The sequence below is a fragment of the Leishmania donovani genome, chromosome 34 (assembly GCF_000227135.1).
Source record: "Leishmania donovani BPK282A1 complete genome, chromosome 34".
In the NCBI taxonomy this organism is placed as follows: Eukaryota; Euglenozoa; class Kinetoplastea; order Trypanosomatida; family Trypanosomatidae; genus Leishmania; species Leishmania donovani.
In genome coordinates, this window is record NC_018261.1 from 465,252 (window position 1) to 480,120 (window position 14,869).

A 14,869-nucleotide genomic window follows, 5' to 3' on the forward strand; every position below is an offset into this window, starting at 1 on the left:
AGTGCGGCAGGTCAGTTTGCGGATGCTCTTCAGGCATTGTGAGGTAGCGCTGATGCGGTGCTTGCCTCCCCCCACTTCCACTTCCTGTACAGTGCTTCCATTTGCCTTCTTCATGAGGCGTGCTCACCGTCGTTGGAATGGCAGGCTGAACTCTTTTGTTTTCTCTCGTTGACTCGGAGCAGCAGACAAAGCAGAGCTACTGGGTTCGGTGACACACAAGCAGGCGCATCAACGCGCATGCGGACATCTCTTCCTGTCTCACATCCACAGGAGGAAGATGCGTGTGTGTGTGTGTCCGTCTGTGCTCACGTGCTGCTTCTGTTTTGTGTGTGCGTGTCTATGTCCATGCCAGTCTGTCTTGTCCTGCCGCTGCGCTTTCTTCCCTGTCTTGCTATCAGTTTCTTCTACCGCTACTTCCTGTCACATTTCTTTTATTTTTGGTTTCTGGCCACATATGGTCGTTAGGTATGGCAGAACGGATTGACCGTGAAGTATTTGGGCGTGTGATGACTAACCGGATGCCAGTCTTTTGTGCGCCACTAGGAATTAGGGAGAGTTCGAAAGGGGTGATGGGCAGTGTTGACGCTGTCTGTCGCTGTGTCTTTCCGCTTACGTATGCTGTGTGTGTATCGGTGGCCGCACGCCTTTCGATGTACGTCGACGCAGACGGCGTTTATGCATTCGCCGATACACGAATTTAACTTTGGTAGCCAGCCATCGGATGTGGAGGGGGCGATGGCGGACGTCAGTGCGTCGACATCTTGCCACGTCTGCTTCTCTTGAGTCTCTCCCTCCCTTCGTACCTCCGCTAATCACGGTTTCTCTCTCTCCTCCTCGCCGGCCCTTCTCCGACCACTCCCATCTGACCACCATGTCCACATCTGTTCGCATCTTGTCTTGTTTACGTGTGCTTACTTCATTCACCAACGCGATCCTACGACTTTTAGTGTCTCTGCGCATCTGTGGTTTCTGATGTTGTTGCTCTCCTCCGCGCGCTCGCGTGTGTGTGGGGGATGGGGGGGATCCGGTGGTGACTGAGAGTGGTGTGAGCATGCACGCCCGCGTGCCCACATTGCGATCAGGGATGATACGGCGAGCTAGATGGCGTTCTTGTACTTTGCGCTCGCTTTCCCCTCTCCGTTTTGTTTTCTCCTTTTCTTTCGGCTTCTTCTGTCTTGTGTGTGCGCTTGTATGTGTGTGTGTGTGTGTGTGTGTGTGCCTGTCTGTCTGTCTGTCTGCTGCGTGCGCTGCAAGGTGCCACTGAAGTGTGCGCATGCGAAGCGTGCTTGAGTGCTAAACAGCCCTTTTTTTTTCATTATTGAACTGTCTCCTGTCTCCGTATCTGCGGTACAGCTCTTCTACGTTCGTGAGTGTTCCTGTCTTCAGCCTCCTTCCCTGCCTCCGTCATCTTCCGCTTCTAGTTTTCGCCGCGTCAACCCATCTCCCTCCGCCCCGCTCCCCATGACCGGCAACTTGAGCGACAGCGGCGAAGAAGAGAGACAAACAAAAGGCGACGATGCGCGAGATATTAGAGGACGCTGCGGAGGGCGGAGGAAGCACAAAAAAAAAGGAATGAGCAACCTCCAAAGGAAAACAAGACTATGAGCTCACCTTGTCACATCTGTGCGGTGCTGCCGCGATGATGCACAAGAGGCAAACCGCTTTCTCTTGCCTCGCTCTTTGATTTTCTTCCCCGCTTTCGACGGCAGTGCCACCGATTTCTCGTTCTTTCTGTCCGTCTCTCTCGATGCATGCGTGTCCCCGCAAGAGCAGTGACGCTAGACTCCATAGAGGGAAAGGGGATTACGAAGGACAGGCACACGAGGTGGACAGAAGAGTGGGGCCAACGAGAAAGGTGAGCAGTTTCGTGGGATTCAAGGCGGTCTTATCACACAGAAAAGGGCTTCTTCCCCATTTGAAAGGTATCGGTTGCTGTGCCCTCAAGGCTGCTTCACTGCACGGCAACTGTGCGCCACCCTCTCTTCCCTTTTTCAGTCCTCGGGTGCATAGGTTGTCGCCGTCGTAGCAAACATCAAGGGTATGTATGTAAGCAAGCCAAGTACTATGAAGCGCTCATGAGTGCTCTGCTCGTTCTTTTATGGGCTGCCGTTACACAGCGTGCTCCAATGCGCGTGTATTTGCAGCGAAGTGGAGGTGCCCCTTACCCACCTTTACGGTCGCCTACCGAGACCCCCTGGGCACACGCACGTGCTTGTAATGCTTGCCCCATTTCAACAGTCACGATCATGTCTGCTGCTTTTCTTTCACTTTTCTCGGAATGTGTATGCGGCTTTGCAGCCGCACGCGCCATCACCAACTGCGTGCGTGTACACAAACCAAGCCCCGCACCAAAGACAAGCACGCAGGCAAGCATCCGAAGAAAACGAAAAAGAAAACGCTCAGCAGCGTTCGACACGAACCCTGGCGTGAGGCGAGGCGTGCTGCAGGATCTTTTTGGCGTGACTGTGCGTGTGCGTGTGTGTGTGTGTGTGATTGCCACAAAGCATTTCGCCTCCTTCCATTTTTGTGTGGCAGCAAAAAGAGAGTAGAGCACATCGGACTTCTTTTTTTAGTCTGTTGTTCTTGTGTGATCTGGAGGACGTTCGAGCACAGCCACACACGCGTCTGCCCAATCTCTCGTCCTACCTGCTGAGTGCGAGTGAGGCTCCATTTCTCTTCCTCTTCTTCCCCTCTTTTTGTGTTTGTAGTCTTCTCTCATTCTCTTTCCCACCTTCTTCAGGAGTGATGGACCCGTTATGCTCACCATCCGCCGTTAGCACTAACGGAACGCCTCGGACCTCGGTGGTGAACACCTCCTCAACGACGTCCGTCGTCGCTTCACCAGCACGCCCGAAGTTAAGCCGCAGCGTGAAGTTTGATCCCACTATCGGCGGCGATGTCGGCGGTCTGCTGCACAGCAGTGATCTGAGCCTTGACACGTCGTTTGTTCGCGGCGCAGGTGATGATGCTGATGCTCGCGAGCACTATGGCGGGCGCGGTAGAGGTGATGAGGCAGTGAATGGCTCTCCGTTGTATTCGTGCGATGTTTTGCACGATCACGAGGAGCTGCTACCCTTTCAACTCACCCGCGAAGACGTGGCTGCCGCCTTCGAGTTTCTCGACGTGAACGGCAGCGGCCTGCTCACCATGGGAAATCTCAAGCACCGTCTCTCCGCCTTCTACCCACACCTGACAAGCAAAGAGTACAAATTTCTCGTTGAAGACCCCAGCGGCTCCACAGGCGGCGGCGGTGCTGCATCCAGTGCGGCGAGGTCCGGCGCAGCAGCGCGGCACGGTGGTGCTGCTGACGGTTGCGGTGGCAGCACCCGCGGGCCCACAACCTCGTCACTTGCCCTGGCCGCCTCATCGGCGCGTCCCTCGAACTTATCCGTCGACGAAGGCGGCGATACGGCTCATATCGATGGCGCTTTGCCAGGCGAAGGAGTTGCCAGCGGTGCGGGAGGGTCGCACACAGCCGGCGCGCGCGCCGGCCTCGACGTCGATCAGCTGTGGGACCTCATCAACTCATTTCAGCAGCTCCAGCGGACCTTTGGCGCCGCTCAAGCCGGCCAGGCAGAAGGGCAAAATGCACAAAACACGCGCTCAGCATTCAACGCTAGCTTCGACGCGTACCTCGTCAGCGCGCACGGAAACCAAGGCATCCGGAGCGCAGACATCGGCTTCGACGCCGTCGGCGAAGCCTTCCGCATCTACGACCCTCACAACACGCACTACGTGGAGGAGGAAGTCCTCTCCTGCATCATGGCGCGCGTCGGGTTCGGCGAGCTGACCGAAGAGGAGCTTGCAGTTCTGGTGAGCACGGCCGACTTCGACGGCGACGGCCGCATCAGCCTCGAGGACTTCCGCCGCTTGGTCAGCATGAAAGGTCGCTTCAAAAAGTGAAGGTATGGCTCTACGGGGTAGTGTTGGTGGTGGTGCAGAACACAAGCGATGCACAGGTGCCAAGCGGTGAGGAGGGGGGGAGGTTGGAAGTCATTCGCCCGCGCAACGTAACGCCTGAGCCCCTCAATAGGCACTTCCCCTCCCTCGGCCCTGCTCTATTCTCTGCTCTCTTCTTCTGCAGCCTCCGGGGCGGATATCGATGTTCTTTTTTTTTTTCGCAGGCTAAGGTGCATGCTGTGTGGATGTGTTTGCCTCTCTCATCACTGTCGCCATCTCCCCTTCCTTTCCCATTTCTCGTCCGGCACGTCTTTGGCGGAGCTCTGAGAGCTAGGGGGAGTGAAAGAGGCTCGAGGAGGGCATCGATAAGCGCCTCCTTTTTCTCTTTTCTTTCGTTTTTCGATGTACAGGGAGCGTCTAGCCTATTGGAGCTTTCATTGTCGTGCCAGCCTCGGCTTGCTGTCTCTCGTCCGGTGCCCCCACCTGTCTTGCTCTTATACCGTCGCCATTCTTTCCACTTGTATAAAGAAGCAAAAATGCATAAAAAAGCCGAAAGTGAGCTCTAGACGAGGACCTTTGATGAGGGCCGTGAGGGATGCACAAGTGTGTGCGCTTGTGCGAGGCCGATGTATTCGAGCATCGACAGCTGCCCTCCTGCTTCCTCTATTTTGAAAGGCGAACTCGAGCTATAATGGACGTACTAGCCCTCCCGCACGTGTGCGTGCAACGGCAGACACCATCCTCGCTCCATTCACGCACCCTGGCTCTCCGCGCCTTTGTGTGCCCTTTCCTTTCTGCCCCTCTTTCCTCATGTGTCCCGCGTGGCCGCCTCCCTTTCTGTTTCCGTTTGCTACGCGCCAGGTCTCACTCTCACTTTCTCTCTCGCTCTCGCTCCCCCTCGTTGGGCTTCTTTGGCCCTCCCCGTATGTATGCTGCCGCTGCCGATGGATCGCTGTCGCACTCTCTTCGCCTCCTGCTCTTTGCGCCCTCTCCCCTTTCCCCCTCCACTATATTCCTTCGCTTCCCTTCATTTTCTTGTCCTTTTTTTTTGTGTACTCCTACCACGCACGCTGATGAATAGTTGCGAAGCGAACGAAAAACAACAACAGCGAATTCCACCCCTCGTGCTGTTTCGTCGCTCCCTCGCTCCCTCCCTCTTCTCTGCATGAGACGCTGACGTGCAGGGCCTGCAACGTTCGCGCCATCAGCCTTGCACAGAGAGGCATACACTCACATGGATAGGATAGGGTTTGTAAACGGGCAACCGAAGCAAACAACAACATAAGTAGTCTGTCTCGAGAGAGAGAGAGAGCGCACATACGCACACGCACACGAGCATATACGCAGAGAACCTGGCTTCAGCTTCTCTGCTTTCTCATTTTCTGTTCTCTCTTCGTGAACATTTTCGAGGTCGAAAACACAAGATGTCTCAGCAGGAAGGCACTTCGCCAACGGATCGCGAGAGCACCATGCAGATTCTGAACATGTTCCCCGGACACCTCCACTTGCTGCCGCAGACGCCGCAGCTTCACTTCCTCTTCACTGTCATCCGCGACGTGGAAACTCAGCGCACGGACTTCATCTTTTACTCAGAGCGCATCATACGCCTCATCCTTGAGGCGGCGCTGTGCTTGATCCCTGTGAAGCCGTTTAATGTCATCACACCAGTAGGTGCTGTGTACAGGGGCGTTCGGCCGGACGACCGCGGCATCATCGGCGTTTCCATCATGCGAGCTGGCGAGTCGATGGAGCGCGTGCTGCGTGAGATGTGCCCCGGTGTCCGCATCGGCAAGATCCTCGTCCAACGCGACGAGACGAGCACCGACAAGACTCCCGATGCACGCTTCACCTATAGCAAGTTGCCCACAGACGTAGCCTCGCGCCGCGTGCTGCTGCTGGACCCGATGTGCGCGACCGGCGGCAGCGTCATCAAGGCGACGGAGATCCTGATCAACGAGTACGGCGTGCTCGAGGAAAACATCATCTTCTTGAATCTTATCTCCGCCCCCGCAGGAATCAGGAAATATCTCGCTCGGTTCCCCAAAATCCAGATTGTGACCGCCGCCATCGACGACGACTTGGACGAGAACAGGTACATCCTGCCCGGCCTCGGTGACTTTGGCGACCGCTATTTCGGCACGATATCGGAGTGAACGCAAACAAACCGTTGCGCTCACAAGGGAAAAATAGAAGAAAACGTGGATGCTCAATGAGGACGGCAGGATGTGGGGAAAGGCGAGGCATACACGGAGGAGGGGGAGGTGTCGAGTCACAGCGGTGGTGCCGCTCGTCGCCCCTCCCCCTTTTTTCATTCTCTTCAGTCGTTTCTTCGCTCTCCTTCGCTCGTGCAGCGGTCGGAGCTCTCCCCCCATTTCCGCTGCGCATGACTTGCTATATACAAGCAGAGCATATACAATGTCGACAGGTGCGTTGCCGTTTTCTCATTTTCCCTCGACCATCGTGTACGACAGCTCCCCTCTTCCCCGAATCCTGGTGTCTGTTGTGATAGCAGCCGCGGCTACAAGGCCGGCATCTCCACTAACAGCATCATCTCTAATGACGACGGAAAAGAAAACGAGAAACAGGAATAAGGTAATTCACGCATACCCGCACACACAGAGAGAGAGAGAGAGAGAAGAGCGGACGAGGGTTTCGCCATGGCTTTGTTTCACATTCACCATGTGTTTTTTTTTTTTTTTCACTTCTTCGCCCCTAATAATAGAGCTGCGTGCTCCATCGCAATCTTTGCATTCCCATGTGCATGCACCCTGCTTAGAACCTGCCGTGACTGTGGTGACGATGTCGACGTGCATATATGTGCATGTAAGCGTGTCTACATGTGCGACTGAGCGTGTCTGTGTTCGCAGTGTGCGTGCTTGGTCTTCGAATTTGATCCGCCAAAGGACGGAGCGGGATTGATGTAGGCTGGGAAAAGGTGTATCAGGAGCCGTGTGACGGCGTGAGCTGGCGTATTCTAGTGTCTTCGAGAGAGTCTCTCTCTGTCTGCACAACTCTGTGCTCCTGCGTGGCACTCCTTCGGCCACACTGCCCCAAACTCTTTTCCTCCCCCATCACGCGTCTTCCTCCTGTCATTCTCCTTGTCATCGGGACTTACGAGGCCGTCGGAACTGCATGCGCATGCGAGCAGAGCATAGTACGCACGCACGTGCCCACAAGCACTCGTACTAAAATCTACTGATAAACGTGGTCTTTCAGCGTCAGTACAGCAGCTCTTAAATCGAAACAGAATGAGTGTTCGCGCGGTCCGTTTCACGCTACACTGATCACTCTTTTCTCCTGGGAGCGCGCAGCTATGTAGGCCATACTGCACCTCTTTGTTCTGTTCAAGATTATGAGGCACTCGGAGAAGAGTAGGAGGGGAGGGGGATGTGGGAACGAGAAAGCGAGGTTGCTGCAAACAAAGCAGCCCGCAATGACTGACTCCGAGACACACCGTTCACATCACCCTGCGGAGTGAGGAGCCAGCGGAAACGCCCTGCGAAGCGGTAGCATCTAACCCTGAGGTGATTCAGTCCTCTGCGCGTTCTACTCTGAATGGCACCACCAGCCCCTTCTTCCGCTTTTCTCTATGCTCTATGAGGTTCCTTCATTTTTTTTTTTGCTTCAATCTCCAACGTCTCTGTTCTCTTGGTGTTTCTTATCATGTGGCATCTCACTGCTCCCCCCTCGCACCTCCATCCACCACGCGGGTGTCTGCCAGAGGTCCACACAGAAAACAACAACGAAGGAACTCGACACGCACGCGTACGCACGCTGTGATACACACAAAGGTAACCGAAAAATAAGCGAAGCTGAACTCATTGATCAGCAGCACGGGAAAAGGCGGCTCTCCACCAGTTTGCGACGCCCCTCCCCTCCCTCCCCCCAAAAAATCGCGTTTGCTTTGTTTTGTATTTCCCACAACACTGCGTCCCCATTCCGCCGCGTGTGGTCTGCCTGTCTCCGTTGGTGTGCATCTGTGTGCCGCATCTCCCTCCCCCTCCTTCCCTCTTTTAAACCCTCCTCTCTGCTACGGGTCGCTGTTTTTCTTTCTCCGTGGTGGGCTGGGGCTTTGGCGCACTCTGTAGATCCAGAGCCCGTGTGTATTTGTGTACGTTCTTCTTGTGCGTGCACAGGCGGACAGACCTCAGGTGCCTTCGTGCTCTCTCTCTCCCTTTCCTTGTTTCGTGCCTTTTCGCCCTTTCTGTACTTCTTCCCTTGCTTGTGCGCTGCCTTCGTACCCCCGGCTCCCTTTCCCCTTCCCTCTTTACTCGTACCAGCTTCCCTCTCCTTTTGTCTTCTGACTTTCGTCAGCCTTCTACCTCCAGTGCGCCACTCCCTCTCCCTCATAAACGGAGACCCAACAACTGAGCAACGCACACGCAGACAAGAAAGATATAGACGAAAAGCAGAGCCACCGCTGTGATCACAGCTCTTCTTCCTTCTTAACTTGGAACACGTTGCATCGACGCGTCTACATGTCGTCCTCGAGCGCACACAGCACTGCGCCGGCCAGTGGCACGGACGGCGCCGAGTCGAAAAAGCCGATGACGGATCAGAATTCGGGTGACCTGTACCCTTTTCTGCAGGAGTTGCAGGAGGATTTCCCAGTCAACGGCGGCGAGCTCCCCATAGGGGAACTTCTCATGCTGCTGAGTGCCAAAAAGCCCGATGTGTTTGCACGCCTTGACGGATTCTTCGAGACAGCCAGACAAGTCTCTGGCCTTGACGAGACAATGGCGCTCAAGTGGAAGGAGAAGGGTAACGCCGAGTATAAGAGGCGGCTGCATCAGCAGGCAGCTCTCTCTTACACAAACGGGCTCCTGTGCGCCGAGACGCCAGAGACGCTGGCGGTGCTGCTCAATAACCGTAGCACAGTTTTCTTCGACGAGCATCGCTACGCCGACGCCTGCGTCGACGCGGACCGCGCGGTGCAATACCAGCCGACTTACTGGAAGGCGTTGCAGCGCCGTGGCCGCTCCCTCGTGGAGCTTGGCTTCACAGAGCTGGGCCAGAAGGATATCGAGGCCTCGAAGCAGGAGTCGAGCGATGCCGCCAACTCGCCAGCAGATATGGCTAAGGTGTTTGGCGAGGCTACGAGCGGTATTTCGGCAGCGTGCCTGCCTCCGCGCGCGCATGTGAACGGAGAGGTGCGGATAGAGCGATCTGCGAAGGGGCGCGGTCTTGTAGCGGCCAGTCGGCTGACGGAGGGGCCGGTGCTAGAAGAAGCCCCGTACGCCATTGTGGCTCGCACCGAGGCACTGCTGTCCGTATGCTCGTACTGCCTGCAGCACAGCGCCTGTCTCTACCACGGTGACGAGTACCGGCAGCACCACCTCAAGTCACGCGGCTTCTTCTGCAGCCCGGCATGTGCGAAGGCCGCGTGGGAGCACTACGGCCAACACGAGAGTCATCACCCTTTCTTTCTCTGCTGCCCCAATGATGCGCTGCTGGCGTACCGCATGATTCTCGGCATGCGCGCATACCCGGACCTCGCGGAACTCTCCGCTTCCCCCGAGCTCGACCCTGTGACGGAGAACGACTTTGGCGCTAATCACATTCGCACCCTGGAAGGCAGCTTCAGCCGCGAGCTACAGTCGAACGCGGCCGTCGGCGGCTGCGAGTCGATCGTCGCCACGATCGGCTTCTATGTGGGTGCGCTGACAGAGCCTGAGGCAGAGCAGCTACGCAAGGCGCAACGACAGATTCTACTCAACGCGGTGGATGTGACGTGCATGATGCGAACCACCGCTGCGCCTTCAGAAGCCAACAGCTCGACGCTTCTGCAGACAAACACGGTGGTGGCGCGCCTTGGCAAGGCGGTATACGCAATCGGCGCACTCTTCAACCACGCCTGCGACCCGAACTGCTACGTATCGTTTGAGGGCAACCCGCAGGGCTCGTGTGCCCGGCTCATCGTTCGTGCCATTCGCCCTGTCATGGAGGGCGAGGAACTGACGGTGTCGTACGGCGGCATATCATGCTTCTCTTTCCACAGCATGCGCCATCGATTGCAGACCCTGCGCGACCGCTACGGTTTTTTCTGCGGCTGTCGGTCATGCCGCAACCAGGTCGATGAGCCGGTGCCGACGGCGGAGAAGGATAAGTACATCCAGGCGTCCGACTACTATCAGAAAGGGCGCCGCCTAGTGCGAGAGCGCAACTACGCCACGGCTGTCACAGTGCTACTGCAAAGCTATGAGATTGTCATGCGGTACATTTGCCCGCCGCCACACCCACCACAGTGGATGCTCATCAAGACGCACGACGCCCTCGCCCAGGCCTACTTCCACCTGGAGCAGCGAGACAAGTGCGTGGAACACTTGCAGGAGGCCCTGCGACTGAACATAGAAATTCACAAGAATGACAACAGGGCGGAACTCATCAACGAGCACACCCGTCTCGCTTTCCTCGCCGTTAGTCCTGCAGAAAAGAAGGTGCATGCGGACAAGGCGGTGGAGCTGCTGCGCCGCTTCTACGCACCGTCGAGCATGTTGGACCTTCAGATAGCGTACGTGGAGTCCAGCCTCAAGGCGGAACCGGACACACCCGAGGCTGTAGCGACTGCGACGAAGACGTGACGATGAAGCACCACGGCTTCTTTTCGCCCGCTGCACCTGACCTCTCGTCGAGATGCAGGCGGAAAGGTGTGGGCAAAGCGGTCGCGGGGCAAAAAAAAACGAAAGAAAAAAAGGCGAACCGCGAAGAGAGGGATACATCGGCAAAGGAGAGGGAAGGCTTGGCTCGGAATGTGCCACTGTGACGGCGGGAGAAGGGGAGGCGGGAGGCGCGAACTTCCCTTTCCTCGTGGCACGAAACAGCTACCAGCTCTCGTCGTCTGCGCAATTCAAAGTCAAAGGCGAGAGGGAAGATGAGCCTCGATGAAACGCGACGGTCCGCTGCTTGCGTGTGTGTGCACCCACCCCTGTTCGATCCTAATTATTTCCTTTTCTGATGCGTTTCTTTCCGAACGCTGTCGCGCTTGTGAGCGCGGTGTTGCGTTACCTGTGGTCGCGTTCTACACTCATCCACCCCCATTCTTCTCTACATGTGTCGTGTTGCTCTTTGACACGTGGAAGCACTCTGCGAGGAGCCGTAAAGGGGGGGGGGGAGTACACTGGAAGCTAAGGCAGCACGAGCATGAGCACCGTCGTGCTGCGCTCCCCACTTGCCCCATTCCACCCCGTGGAAAACTCTCTTTACATTTTCCGTATAAGTCGAGGATGCAAGTACAGGTACGTCTGCGCCGAGAATTAGGCGTGTGCATCCCGATAACAACAAAAAAAACAAGCAAGCAGACGAGAGAGTAAAACAGAGCGCGCACCGTATTCCTCCTCTGGAGGCATGGGGGCGGCTTTCTCATGCCTCCATATTCTTCATCTTGTCAACGTACCCCCTCCCTCGCACTCTACCTGCGCTGAGCCTCTCATGAAATCATGCACCTTCCGTGAAGCTCCCTCTCTGTGCGCGAGCAGTATCCTCCCTATTCTCTTGCTTCTCGTTGTACCGTCTTCTTTCTCTCTCGTCTGATTGTGACTAGCCCTTCTCGACCCTCAAAGATGTGACCTTCGTAGTGCCTCTGAAGGTGCTGCGCGTGTTGCTTTCCTGCTCACCTTTTTTTTTTCCGCTTTACATATGCGGGCGCGTGTGTGTGAACGCGGCGCTGCCCATAGGCGCGGCAAACGACTCCATGCAGACCAATGGAAGCGCGTTCTCACCGGCAGAGGCGACAACTCTGCACCTCCCTCCCCCTGCCGCACATTGTAAACAAATACCAGCACATATCCGCCTACCCTGGGGTCCACAGGCTTACGCAGAAGATGCGCACCTCTTGGCCTCAGCTGTGCTTTCCACGTCCAGCATGGGGGTAAGCATTTGGCTGCTGCTGCTGTGGAGAAGCACCGTTTCCTATCCTCCGTGTTTCTTCATTTTGAGCTGCAGCTCTCTCTAGTAAAGGACAATGCCATTTGGGTGGTTGTCGTGCGCGCTTCAGCAGGGCTGCTTCACGGATGCTGTTGATGGTCCGTGCTTGCTAGTGGGGCATCGCGTGACGTTACGGGGTCAGGGGCCTTATTGGTACGTGCGACGGCTCCATGACCCGCGCCGCCCATCTGCAGTATACCGTTAGAAGCCACTGCAGGCCATTGCAAAAGTGTCTGCTAGCCCGTGCTTCTGCGTGCTTGTTTTGAGCTAGCGGCGCTGAATCCGGATGGGGCGATGGTGGGCCCATTCACTTGTAGAGTTCGCTAAGGAGACGCCGTCTCGCGCGGTGCAGTGCTTGCTGTGCGTCGCAGCGTTCGTGGGCCTTGTCGTGGTTGTGGTGCTGAAATGGACCGCTCGCGCATGCAGGTGAGCGCTTTCTCCTGTGCGCAGTGCGTGCAGCAAAGTCTGGAGAGCTGTGGCCACTCGTGCCATCCGAATGGCATCGCCGCTTGTAGTGCCTTACAAGAGATGAGCGCACGCGAGCGCGATAAGCGTAGCACCGACTCTGTGCCAGCGTGCGCTCAAAGGATTCTTTCTGTTCGTGTGTGTAGATGTTGGCAGTGTGACTGCTCCCGACTGAACACTTCCCCTCCCCCCACCCAACGCGTGTCCCTTCTGGGCCACACAGCAGGAGCCAAGCACCACTCCACCCCTCTGGCCGGCCCCACAGGCCCCCACCTCGCGTGGTGCAAGGCAGCCGTAGACACACGCGCTGCAGCAATGCGCCGACTCAGTCATCGGAGCACCGCCTCGGCCTCAAGCTCTACCGACCCCCCGTGCTGCAGGTCGCCTCACAGCCGCTCCTACTGTGCCAGTCGTTACTTGGCGAGTCTCTCTCCGGGTGGCTCAGGCCCCCCACCCACCACCACCACCAGTCGGCAGTGCGAGGGTCGGGGTGGAGTATGCTCGAGTCACGCTGGCACTCCGCCCATCATATGGATTGGCGCAGGCGTGTTCACCGTCGCAGGTCGCTTCGGCGCAACGCCATCCAGGCCTGGTCCCCCGACATCAGTAGCGGCGAATCGCTCTGACCTCCCCACGTCGTGGGTTCTGGACCCTGCCACCACCAGAGGTGGCCCCGCATTAGCAGGCGCAGGGGGGGGGTGAGGGGCTGCTTGGCTTCCCTAAGCACACAGAGAGTGGGGGAGGGGTGCTGAGTCTTGTGACACCACCACACACTGAGAGGTGTGCCTCCCCTTCCCCTGTCATCATCATCAGGGGCGAGGAGGGGCGGCCAAAAGAAAAACGACTCGGCACATCGCAATAAGGACGGTGAGTGTACTGGCATCCCTTCTCGCGCCTGTTTGCGGCTCGCGCTCATACCGGCCTCTACGTGTCTCTGTGTTTCCGTACTTGGCCATCGCATGGCAGTGGCTTGCACAACAAACAGGGACACCGACATACAGGGACGCGTGCACACACTTGGCTACATGTATCGGAGGGACGTGTCATCGGTGCAGCTATTCGCTGCCATATTCGCATATGCCAAAGAAAAGAGAAACAGAATCTATGAACATTGTTGATCCCCTAGCGTCGTTTACGGGGTCAGACATGCGACGTTACTGTTGAGAGAGTGACACACGCTCACCATCCTTTCTCAACTGCCTCACCCCACTTACTGTACAACTCGCGCTCGGCGTCGGGCCCCGTCGCTCCTCCGACTCCCAGTTAGCGTGTGCACATCTATGTGTTCGTGCTTTGGCATTCAGACGCACATATCCACCGCATCTCCATAGCGAGGTAGCTGCAGTATCGTCACCCAAGCCTGTCGCACGTGCCGTTCTGCAGATCATGCCAACTCGTGTCACTCCTCCTCTTCCCTTTCTCTTTGCTTTCCTATTCCTATCCTTGTTTGCGGGCTGCTTCTGCTGGCTTCGGGTTCTCCCTTCGTTGCTACACTGACACCCTCGTCGTACAATTTCAGTCGGAGGAGGAGAGCGTCTCAGCTGAGCGGCGTAGTCGTTTTCGCGTTGGTGCTCTCTGGTACCTTTTGCTTTCCGTGTCTGTTTTGGTGTTGCTACTGTTCTCAGTCGGAACCCCTTGCATGTATTTCTTCTTTCCTCCTCCTCCTCTCCGTTCTTGCCATCTCTGTCACTCACACAGACCCAGGGCACGAACTGTTTGTGATTCGCTGTGTTTTCGCTGCTGCCCCAGAGGCGAGCGAGGTAGCGCTGTCACTGAGCGGCAGTAAACAAAGGTAAGACACAACAGCACCCCGTCGTCGTCATCGCACGCACTCTGGGGGACGCACACACAGAGTCGGACGTGGTAGAGATGCTCTACAGACGAGCGCTCGTGCTGTCGAGGCGGTCGCTGGCGGCGTACACTTTGCCTGCCTGCAGCGCCAGCGTGCGCTTCTGCGCCTCCTCCGCACTGCCGCCCTCGTCGTCATCATCTGACAAGCCGACGGCGGCGGCGAAGACACCTTCTGCGGGAACGCAGGCCGCGCCAGCAGCGAAGCAGGGCGAGGCGGACACCGCAGCTGCGGATACGGTGGCTGCCGCCGGCACCCCAAGCAGGCAAGGAGCCACTTCGCCATCATCTGAGGAGGGAGTCTTTGCGCCTGCGCCGGCTTCGGTGTCTCCATCGAGCACTGGTGCCGAGGCTAGCACAAAGGAGCCGCCGCAGCCGCACGAAAGAGGAGGGACTTCACCGCCAGAGAAGCCGACGCCACCAGCACAGGGGGCGAATGTAAATGACGCCTTCGCCAAAGATCGCGTCGTGCCGCGCGGGTTCGAGGCGTTTTACGCGAAGAACATCGTGTCGAAGATGCTGCCGCAGCGCAGTCCGACTGATGCGGTGCAGCGCGCCTATACAATGTCGCCGCAGGAGCGCGTTCTGATTGCGCAGATCGCGGCACGGGCACGGCTGCAGCGGACGTGGCGCCACCTTGGCATCCTCTCGGTGTTGCTCTCCGCACTTATTGGATACCGGTGGTACACGGCGCAGGCGCGGCTTGACGCTGACGTGTCGAACTACAAGGCGG

At 57.1% G+C, this 14,869-nt stretch overlaps 4 protein-coding genes across 4 annotated transcripts in view; all 4 read left to right on the plus strand.

The window, feature by feature from the left end:
• Window positions 1–3,147: 3,147 nt before the first annotated feature.
• On the plus strand, window positions 3,148–3,903 carry LDBPK_341100 (hypothetical protein, conserved; the record flags this gene model as incomplete). The annotated part of the gene is made up of 1 exon (XM_003864224.1): window positions 3,148–3,903. One exon carries the CDS (start codon window positions 3,148–3,150, stop codon window positions 3,901–3,903), a length of 756 nt encoding a protein of 251 aa, XP_003864272.1.
• Window positions 3,904–5,324: 1,421 nt separating this feature from the next.
• Window positions 5,325–6,053, plus strand: LDBPK_341110 (uracil phosphoribosyltransferase, putative; the record flags this gene model as incomplete). Its single annotated transcript, XM_003864225.1, has 1 exon — window positions 5,325–6,053. The coding sequence occupies one exon, from the start codon at window positions 5,325–5,327 to the stop codon at window positions 6,051–6,053; it is 729 nt and encodes a 242-aa protein (XP_003864273.1).
• A 2,325-nt stretch (window positions 6,054–8,378) lies between these two features.
• Window positions 8,379–10,481, plus strand: LDBPK_341120 (hypothetical protein, conserved; the record flags this gene model as incomplete). The annotated part of the gene is made up of 1 exon (XM_003864226.1): window positions 8,379–10,481. One exon carries the CDS (start codon window positions 8,379–8,381, stop codon window positions 10,479–10,481), a length of 2,103 nt encoding a protein of 700 aa, XP_003864274.1.
• A 4,171-nt stretch (window positions 10,482–14,652) lies between these two features.
• The window catches only part of LDBPK_341130 (mitochondrial ATP-dependent zinc metallopeptidase, putative), a gene marked incomplete at both ends in the record, with an annotated part of 1,872 nt that continues 1,655 nt past the window's right edge, over window positions 14,653–14,869 (plus strand). Inside the window, one exon of the mRNA XM_003864227.1 lies at window positions 14,653–14,869. This exon is cut by the window's right edge and continues 1,655 nt beyond it. Within this exon, the coding sequence (XP_003864275.1) occupies window positions 14,653–14,869 (217 nt within the window).